The sequence below is a fragment of the Diadema antillarum genome, unplaced genomic scaffold, assembly GCF_040938485.1.
Source record: "Diadema antillarum isolate AM-2024a unplaced genomic scaffold, OU_Dant_1.0 seq00001106_RagTag, whole genome shotgun sequence".
NCBI lineage: Eukaryota > Metazoa > Echinodermata > Echinoidea > Diadematoida > Diadematidae > Diadema > Diadema antillarum.
Window position 1 is genome coordinate 417,371 of NW_027271922.1, and position 10,740 is coordinate 428,110.

General features: G+C 39.8%; 1 protein-coding gene across 1 annotated transcript; it reads right to left on the reverse strand.

Annotated features, from left to right (window-relative positions):
• Positions 1–246: 246 nt before the first annotated feature.
• On the reverse strand, positions 247–9,832 carry LOC139743798 (sterol-4-alpha-carboxylate 3-dehydrogenase, decarboxylating-like). Its single transcript, XM_071654254.1, has 8 exons — positions 9,781–9,832; positions 6,899–7,106; positions 5,502–5,575; positions 4,919–4,991; positions 3,984–4,112; positions 3,063–3,205; positions 2,477–2,582; positions 247–646 (listed from the first exon to the last, which is right to left on the reverse strand). The coding sequence occupies exons 2-8, from the start codon at positions 7,052–7,054 to the stop codon at positions 314–316; spliced, it is 1,014 nt and encodes a 337-aa protein (XP_071510355.1). The 5' UTR covers positions 7,055–7,106; positions 9,781–9,832; the 3' UTR covers positions 247–313.
• Between the last annotated feature and the right edge of the window lie 908 nt (positions 9,833–10,740).

Here is a 10,740-nt window from a genome sequence, read left to right on the forward strand (position 1 = left end):
CACAAAAATGTACAGTGCACTCCCGTTATAACTAACACAGTTATAACAAAATTCAGGTTACAACAAAGTAAAAATTCAGGCCGCAAAATTATCCTCTCTTTGTTCTTTATTGTTTATTTGTTGGGTTGTAACAAAATTTCGATATAATGACAGAAAATTGCTGGTCCCAAGGCTTTCGTTATAACTGGAGTCCACTGTATCATATATGACATTTTGAGGAGAAATACATAACATAATCTTGCCGTAGCTCAACGAATGATGCATGTGAAAGCCACATTTTTTTTCTTTTTATAGGAACTGTCCCCAAGTAGAGCTAGGCACCTTTTCTCAAATGATGGAAGCTTTCTATTGTCCTCTGTAGAGCTTCGTCAAGGCTGACAATTGGCTTGTAGCCCAAGAGTGTCTTGGCCCTCTCACAACTATAGTAGTGGTACGTTCCAGCGAGGGCGACCTTGGATGGCGTGAAGGTCGGGTTGATGGTGACAAAGGGCTTGAGCAGCATGCAGAAAAAGTGCACAAGCAGGGCGATGATGTAGATAAGCATGTAGGGGAGGTGGTACTTGGGGGCATCGTAACCCAGGCCCACGAGGATGCGCGTCAGGACAGACCAGAATGGAACCGGTTCATCATTGGTGATGAAGAATGCCTGCCAAAAAGAGAAGGCACAATACAACAACTCAACCTGTCAACCCACAATGGGCAAAAATCCCCACAACAACAATGAACAAACAAACAAACAGACCTGGTAGCTAATAAAATATATCCCTTCTAGAGAGATTTATCATTTTTGGATGCTGTGTTGTATAAGAGCTCAGGAAAAGTTCCAACCTAATGGGGAGTTCTAGAGCCTGTAGTCTTCTACCTGACAAGATATTGCTACTGTATAACTCTTTACTCCATACTCCCTCTGCAAGCACTGAGCGATACAGTGCACTATTGCTGCTTTGTTGCAAGAGAATTCAGTGCATGCCGCATTCCACAGCATATAATTTTTTGACCATCAAGCACTTTTTTATCTCAGGGGACAGTCATTTTCCTTGTCATATTTGTACAGGTTTAACTTTGCTGACATATAATAACTTTAAATATCATACAAACATTTGGTGTGTGTGTATGTGTGGTTACTATCATCAGTAAACGTATGTCCAAATTAGTACATGTGAGAAGAAAAAAACACAACAACACTTGCCCACAAAATGTTTACTCATATAAAGCAACTTTCATGGTACTTGTTCTGAGAAAAATTCCATGATACTGCGTGAAAATCTCTGGGTAATCCCAATGATGGAAAGCAGGAGATCCTTCCAGCGGTAATGTTACAAGTGCACACTGTTTCAATTTATAAACACTGGCTAATTTGCATGACCGAACAGTGATTATACATCCTGGTCAGTTGGGACATCCTCAGTACTCCTCACCTTCAACTATGGGATTCTGTTGAAGATCATTCCACATATCAAAGGGACGGTACAGTTTTGGTTGAGGTGGGGCTTCAGGTTTCCAATGTATTTTGATGGTAATTTTTTTTTTTAAGATAATGAGATATCTCTTAATGAAATATGAAAGAGCATATAATTCTCGAGGAATTCAAAGTTTATTTGATGGAAATTGGTTTAGAAATGACTAAGATATCCACAAAAAGAAAGTGATCCTAACAAAAGGGGGACCCACCTTTTACTAGGATTGCTTTGTTTTACTTTGTGTTTGGATATCTCAGCCACTTCAAAACCGATTTTCATTGAATAAACTTTGAATTCCTCTCACAATATGTATGCTCTTTACAATTTCTTAAAGTAGTTTCCAAGTATCTTGCAAAACGTTCAAAGATGAATCCTCACCTGAACCAGTACTATGAAAAGTCTCCCAGATACCCCATTTACATCCACCAGGATAGAAAGGAGCAGTCTGGATGAAATTTCTTGCTTGAGGATAATACCTCTGGCCAACTGTTTTGCTCCAATAAAGCAGAGTGTCATGATGACTATTTGCTGAGTGAGGCTATCCAGCCATCATTAGCTGGGCATATGTGGTATGTTAAATAACACACCCATGCAAACCAGAGGACCACAGTATCTCTACACTGTGACGCTTGCAAGTTCTCTGTCAATGTAAGCCTAAACAACTCACAATGAATGGTAATAGTTCCAGAGACTCCAACCCCAAGCACCTTCTGATCTGGAGATTCTCCCGCCTGAAACCCCTAGCAAACGGGAGACTCCAACTTGATGTGTGCGAAGCGCGAGGTTCCTAGGATTCTAGATGTTCTCTGGTGCTATCTAAGGCTTATTTTTTCAACATACGATAGAAATAAGTAAGAAATCCTTTCCACCGGGAGACACAGAGCCAGGGCGGGAGAAATCAAATCTCCAGCGGGAGAACGGGAGATTTTGCAAAAATGGGTTTTCGGCGGGAGATCTCCCGTCGAAAACGGGAGAGTTGGAGTCTCTGTAGTTCGGATGATGTTAACTTAATATACCTTTCCTCCTATTGCTGCAGGGTCAGATTGTAGTTTTTCAGCGGCAAGTATGTGACCATGAACAACATTCTCCACAAAGGTGAAGTCCACCAGGTTTTCACCATTTCTGAAATGACAAAACAATCACAGATTTCTTCATTTAAGTAATTCCGCTTATCATTCATTCCATTGGGGTGAATTCCCCTTCCACCACAGAAACTTTTTCAAAAAATTTTGATTATTCATCCGCCTGTTTAAAAAAAAAAAAAAATTGTGCCAAGAATTTCTTGAGAATAATGTACGTACTGCGCATGGAAGAGATTCACGTCTTCTCAAGAAATATCGCTTGTGTGCTAGGTCTGAATGCTCTGATACGATTACAATTTTACGGGGTGCTGTGTCTGAATGCTCTCATATCAAAACGTTGTATATCTATACATCATATGAATATACGATAACTCTGTGTGTCTGAAAGTGCCATAAAACTGTTAATAAATGCTGGAATCTGATACTGGAAGACAGCAGATGCTTCAATTGAAACAGACAATACAAGAATATCTTCTCATTTAATGTAAGACTTGCATGTTTTTTGCTAGATGTGACTCACCCTATTATGAACTTGGTCTTGCCAGCCTTGGCGGTCTGCACCAGAGTGGGTACCATGTGTACATCACCGGGGCCGAAGATAGAGTGCGGTCTGATAGCCGCTGTGTAGAACTCTTCTTCTGGATTGTTTGCATCGAGAACCACCTGTTGAAATGGAAGAACAAAATAACTGAGGATGGTAATTATGCTACTCTGTGCAGACTGAATGATCGTCAAAATATTGTTTGCTGGCCTCAATGGCAATATCCTCGTGATGACCTGCACAAGCTTAAATCATACTACTCAATCAAAAGCAAGTAAAATGGTCTTGATGTGGGCAATACGATTCTGGTGTAACATGTAAGTGGTCAGGAAGAACTTATTACTGTTAGTACTCACTGACTTATTGCTATGAAATTCATCATTCTTTCACTGCCCGCCTCTGCTTTTTCACTTTCTTCTATTTCAGTTGCTTTGCAAAGGTACATCTACGTCTTACATCTAACCAAATGCGGTTTTTTTTTTCCAAGTTTGCAAACAGAACTTCCAATGCCAAAACAGCATACGTTGATGTATATATAATGTGATGTGAGAATAGACATCCTGTCAACTGTGTGCAAGAGAAATGCAGATGAACAAAATCTGTTTGCAACCAGTATAATGACAATCAAATTATTCTCATCATCCTCATACACAAATATGCAATCATAATCTTGAACAAAGTTTAGTGATCTTATAGCCTTTCTCAAATTTGTTTGCTTATTCCCACAATTAAAATCTATTCTAGGTGTATGCATGATCAACCAACAAAATTATCCAATGATATTTAGCCACTAATCATGACAATATCTGTTTCTTTCCCAAATCAATACGAAAATTCCTGCCAAAAAAAACCCCAATGTGCTCATCGTGCCAAAGTCATCAAAGAGCAATTGCGTCTGACCTGCTCCTGAAGGATCTTTGTCTCGACATAAGAGTCCATGGGTGTGCGGGCGTAAGGCAGGTCCTCGCCCCCATTCTTAATGTCGACTCCTTCGTACACCACACTGGCAGTGCTGGTCAGGACGAGCCTCTGAGAGATGTGTGGACAGGATTGGAAAGCATGCAAGATATTTATTGATGGGGTCATACAACACACGTATATAAAGAAAATGTACAGAAAATTCTGCATAATTTTATCATTTTTAAGAAAAGTACAAATCCCCTCAACTTGTTTCAGACATGTAAAGGGTGTTACTATTATAACTGCTTTCTGCAAGAGGTAGGTCAAATGCTCTTTCATTATGCTAAAAATTGAATTTTCCTTTCATTGTTTTCAATATGTGATGCCACAAAGTGTTATACTGGTCTTCTCATCTAGCGTGGCTACACTAAATTTTTTTATTTTAACTTTAAAACAGATTGTCCAATTTTCATCAAACTTTGCTGACATGTTTTACAAATATTGCTGCAATCCCTCAGTTTACACATACAGTTGTACATTTGGATTTCATTTCTCCTTTATAGGGATGGTACAGTTTTGGGTGAGATGGGTCTTCTGGGTTCCAACTTTTTTTTTTTTTTTTTTTTAGAAGAGAAACTTCTTATGAAATGTGAAAGAGCATACAATTCTGAGAGGAATTCAAAGTTCATTTGCTCAAAATCAGTTTTGAAACTAGGATTGCTTTATTTTACTTTGTTTATGGTTGGGAGGTCTGCATTTCAAAGCCGATTTTCATCAAATGAACTTTGAACTCCTCTTAGAATTGTACGCTCTTTTTACATTTCATAAAGTGGTTTCTAAGTATCTCGCAAATAGTTAAAAGCTGAATCCTCACCTCAAACAATACGATACTAACCCTTTACAGGAGATACTGTGTGGAACATCAACAATCTTACCTTCACTCCTGTAGCCTTGCTAGCAGCAATGACACTCTGTGTTCCATGATAGTTCACCTTGTAGAAGAGCTCCCTTCAAATGAAACACAAAGATACAATAGCTCTGTGTAAACGCAAGACTGGAAGAAACAATACCGCATCACGTCAGCCAGTCAGCCAGTTTCATCCACCAAAATAATGACTCTCTGTGTGGTAAGTTGGGATTGTATGGCACTTCTCTTGTAGTGGATTTAAAGGCCTTATCTACCATTTCCAGATGAAACAAAAACCTAGGTTTAATGCTTCACAATAGCTATAAAACATGAGATAGGGATATAAACAACCAATAAGAATGATAATCAGTATAATCAATGTTTAAGTATTGTTAAATATACAAAGTGTAAACAATAGTTACAATAAAATTGTTCCCAGAATTCAAACTTTTGAAGTGACTGACATACAAAAAAAGCAGGCTCACTATAGATTTCTGCACATGCTGTCAGTTTTCATGAGGAATTGAACACAAAATGTACCCTCAATTAATTTCAGCTCTCATATTAATTAATCTGTCACTGAAGAATTCAATTCATCTTGCACAGCTCACTTGTTGTTACTGAGAGGAGATGGCGAGGCAACGTGGAACACAACATCCACTCCTTGCAGCGCTGGCTCCAGGTCCTGGAATAGACAATGAAAGGAAAAAGAAACACCCCTTTAGATGAAGACTTAAGAGTATGATTTAACATACATGTTATTGTGTTTCCATGTGCTGATAATCATATAATGAAAACTTAATATTGAAAAAAGATCACAGTTCCTTTACCCCTAAGATGTTCTTCAATTCTTCAGAGAATAAATATCATAATCAACATTGATGATATAAAGATCTCAACCTAAAATAATTTGATAAGCTTGTTTTCTCATCTCAGAATTCAATTATTTATTTAATAATACTCAGGAGAAAGGCATTTTATAATACTGTAAAAGTGGATATTTTCACGCGACTAATTTTTCGCGCTTGGCCGTGTAAGAAGAGTTTCGCGGTATCAAGACATCAAGTACTGGAACATATGGCATGCAAAAATATTCATGTGCTTTTATTTTGGCGGTAGCTTCTGGTTGCGCGAAATGCGCAAAAATTTCAACAACGCGAAAATTTCCACGTTTACAGTAAGAACACATGTACATCATAGACGAAGTCATGTTTATTCAATTGATTGTCCTTTAACTCTTTATGTGCCATGGTGGAAACCCCCTGTGTGCCACATTATTCTGAGACACGAAGGTACTCATGCTTTGAGAAATAATTCTGTTTTTCCAATTTGTATAACTTATACAAATTTCTGTAATTAGCTGGACATAATAGTGAGCAAAGTTAAAGAGGAATGCCAAACTTTGCCTGCATATACAATGTATAACAATTCTATTTTCAATATTTCTTTTGAATTACTAGTTGCTACATTACTGTAAAGGCATGACTTTTGCACATAAAATAGTGACAGAAACTTAGAATGTACACGCAAATCTAGTTGGAAACACCACCTGATAGTCAATCACCACACAGAATGCAAGCCGTGTGTGAGAGGAACAAAAGCGCGAGAAACGCTTTGATTGTACCGCGGGATTAGCAATTTATCGATCGGTTTTGGCGGCTTTGTTTGTTGAGCAAAATATGCGAAGTTGGCACGCCGTCGACTGAGCCGGACGTGCGAACGTGGCACATAAAGAGTTAAAATAACATAGAACTCTTCAGCCTTGTATCATGATACCCGGTAAGTCACAGTACTAAAAATTAAGATGATCATCCTTATAAACGTCTAGGGACAGGTACAATGCAAGATTCAAAATACTAACACATCCCTCTTCACCTGAAACATTATTGCTCTTTTTGACCAAGTATGGTTGCATTGCAGCCATGGTCATAGTTCCCTCCATCTGCATAGTCTACACACAATCATAACGCACTCACACGATTCCAGAACCAGATCCACATAGCCTTACCTTGGCACTGCACAGATCTCCAATGAAGATTCTGACCTTGTCATTCTCAAAGGTCTTCCGGATGTCAAATGCACTGACCTCGTGACCTCTGGCTAGAAGAGCTTCCACAATGTGCTTGCCGAGAAAGCCACAGCCCCCTATCACCAGGCAACGCATGGTGCAAGTTTCATCAGCCCTAGTAGTAATGGATTGACCAAAGGAGAGTCCCCTGTCATTTAAAGACAAAAGAACATATTCTGATCATTGTAGACTCAAGAGGAAGTTTAGGAGTCATGCTATTGATGAGCTGAAAAGTGTCCTTAGAGAATGATCTCTGATCTCTACCTATGGAATCAATACTGATGGATATACGGAACAATGTATTTACACTTATAGGCCTACCTATAGTATCGATGATTCAGAATGCAGGCTTTGTAAGCCTCCAATATTCAGATCAAGATTTGATCCTTCTTGAAGGAAGTTGGGTCATGGCCAGGTGGAGTGGCATCAAACTTGATGGGTTCATCATCCCAAAACTTATCTAAACCAATTTCAAAACTGTATACACTGGGTGCATCTATGAAGTTACTTGGTACTGGTAAACTGTTTGTTAACATTCACACGTATTCTTCCAGCAAGTTCCATGCAGTCATTTTTACATATTGATTAGGAATTACTAAACACTGACGCACAACACTAGTAAGAAGGCCCCTAAACTACCAGTACCAGTAAATTTAGTAGAACACTGAACAGTGTTAAAAGTGGTTTCTGCAAGTATCAAACGTTGACCGAAAAATCAGTCTGTAGAACTTATCTATTAAATTTATTATCTATTATCGGGGATATGTTCTAATCTAAGGAGACGTCTGCTTTCACGGAAGCCCCTATCTGATCTAGATCTAGTTGTAGGACAGGATTTAGGCTCATGATATAGACTAAATATCTTCATCCTCATGACTTAGTCTATGGAATACCTTTACCAGTGGCGGATCCAGAGGGGGGCGCAACCGGCGCACGCCCCCTACCCTTTATTTTTTTGTTAAAAACAAAAGAAATAAAAAGAAAAAAAATGAAATGAAACCCGGAAGTGGCACCAGAAATATTAGTTGCGCCCCCCCCCCCCCCTTACAGAATTCTTGGATCCGCCCCTGCTTACCCTAACTATATAGCCCAGTCGCTGTAAGTAGCAGCACAGGTACAGCGTACTAACACTAACAGCGTCTGGTCGGGATCGGGCCAACCCTTACCCCGGGGCGCTCCTGGCCTTTGTCTGTTGTACACAGTTACTGCTTAGCTATAGATTGATTGTGTGTGGCAGCCAGCCAGATCACGCATGCTACCATGTTCGGGCTGGTCGCAGTGTGAGCATTAGACAGAAAGATCCGTTGTTGTTGTTGTTCTTTTGGATTCTGGAGCTCTCTGCCGGGTGAGCAATTTGCTCCAAAAAATATAATTATTCAAATATACCCTTAAATTTAATTATAAAAACCTAAACTACTTCTAATTATTTACACAAAAAAAAAACAATTACATTTATTTTTATATTTACAAGTGATGATAGGAAGGAAAGGGGACAGGGTTCCGGAAATGATGTCATCTGCCTACAATGTTTGTACTCCTGCATCGAGAGAAATGCAGGGTTACGCCGTTCCCGTCGGCAAAGCAGGTATACTATAGGACCCGCCCGTCGACGCCGGTGATGTCTTGGCCTTTCCCGGGGGCAGGCGCCTCTAGTTGTCCTATCGGCCTAGGTGTTATATTACTATTAGCCTAGTAGGCAGAGACATCGTGGAAGAGAATTGATGATAGAAGAATAGCGGAAAGGGTGAAGACAGAATGGAGAAAACAGACAGCTAGGGGGGTGGAGGGTGCTGAGCTCCTCTCTCTGACATAGAGTCAGCCCGTTACCAAGGTTACATGCATGGGATGTGAAAATGGATCACAATTAAAAAAGAAGCGTTACCGTCGGTCACGAGCCATTGATGATGCTAACCCGAGAGAAAAGTGCAGATATGCAAGTGTAGAAGAAGAGAAAAAATAGAGATATAGAACTAAGGATGGCGTTCAATATGACGGTGGTACCGGAATAGAGCAAAGACGACGTTGAGTATATCGATGGTACATGCGTATGGAGTTCTCCCAGTGAGTTGGTATGAAAGAATTCAGTCGTTGAGACCTCTACAAACATCAGACCTAACGTTACTAGGTATAATTAATGTAGGTAGTGTTTAGTGGCATAGAGTCTAATATCAAATTGTAAAATACTGGTTTGTGTCCTTTACATATTGAAGCAGGTGGTCCATGGACTGCTGGTTCGAGAAAAGATCAGACAGCTGCAGGGTAGATTTATGTAATCTTTGTGCTAATGCTGTACGTTGTTTTAGGAATCGTGTGCAGTAATTTATCGCAGTTTCTGGGGAGTTGCAGGTATGACAAAGGCCATTAATTAGGGTGTTTGTGACTTAAGTGTAAGAAAGCATGGAGTCGAGCACGACCCATTCTGAGTCTGTGAATGATAATTTCGTCTCGGCGGCAAGTACAATCGATGGAGAAAAGCTGTTTGACATTACTATGAAAGATCCGTCTGTCCGGAGGACTCTTTTATATTTTGCCATTCACGCTGACCTCCGTAGACACGGAGGGGATCCGTGAAGCCAGACGCAGTCTCCGCGGAACATTCCCCGACGGACAGATACAGACCGATCTTTGAACATGTTGAAACCACGGTCAATGTGAGCATGAGACTCACACAATTCACAAAAATTTTATGTCTCACTCGGCACTCTGATAAAAGAACCGGCTTCTTTGCTGCTGCAATGCTGACGAGAACCGCAGGGCTATATTTTATTGTGCTTGTCAACAATACACATTCTAATACAAGTAATTTAGACGGTACGCCTCACCTCAAAATTACCGGCGACTTGGCAGGCAGGTGCACGGGCGAGACAAGACGGGTGTGATCCACAGCTAAATGGCGTGATCATTGCTGTGATGTACCCGCTACCACGAAGATTGAAACTCGTGCGATTCTAATGCGAGCTGGTAACTAACCCTTCTTTGAATGCTCATTGTACATGGAACAGTGATAAAATACTGCCATGGCGGGATACAAGTCACGCGCTAGCTTGTGTTCGGTGACAGCGGGGTTCAAAGGTTGAAAGGAGTGTCAATAAAACATCAAAAATCGATGCTTTGGCTGTCACCGTTTCATAAAAGTTGTCAGCCCTGACAGGTTGTTAGTCTCTATACTAGTGGTAATCACCATAATTATGGTAACAGTCAGTGGCCAGAGTTTCTCATGCTCCGCCAATCAAAATAAGGATTTTACTGAACTTGTCCTTACCAAAAAATATTGGTGGATTACGATTCTGTATGAATATTCGTTACAAACAAAATTTCATGTAATTGTGTTATCCGAAGTTTGGAATGTCTCCTTGCCACATATGTTAGGTCTACAAGGATACTCATTAGAAGTAAAGTGTCGTGAAGCTCATCAAAGAGGGGGAGGTGTTGGTGCATATATTCATTCATCTATACCATACAAAGTATTGAATCCGAGCTTAGAAGTAAATCATGCTGAGTCTCTTTGGATTGAAGCATCATTTGAAAAGCAGACATTTCTTATTGGCATAATTTACAGAAAACCAAATACAGATGTATTAGAATTTCAAGAAAGTTTACTTGGTACACTTGAGAATTTGAGAGTAGATAGAATGATGTGTGTTTTGATGGGTGATTTGAACATTAATGCTATAAATCCAGGTAGTAGAGGAGATGATTTTATCACAGCTTTACAGTGTATGCAATTTCAGCAACTTATTGAGGTTCCGACAAGGGTAAATAACTTCTCGAGTTCTTTGATT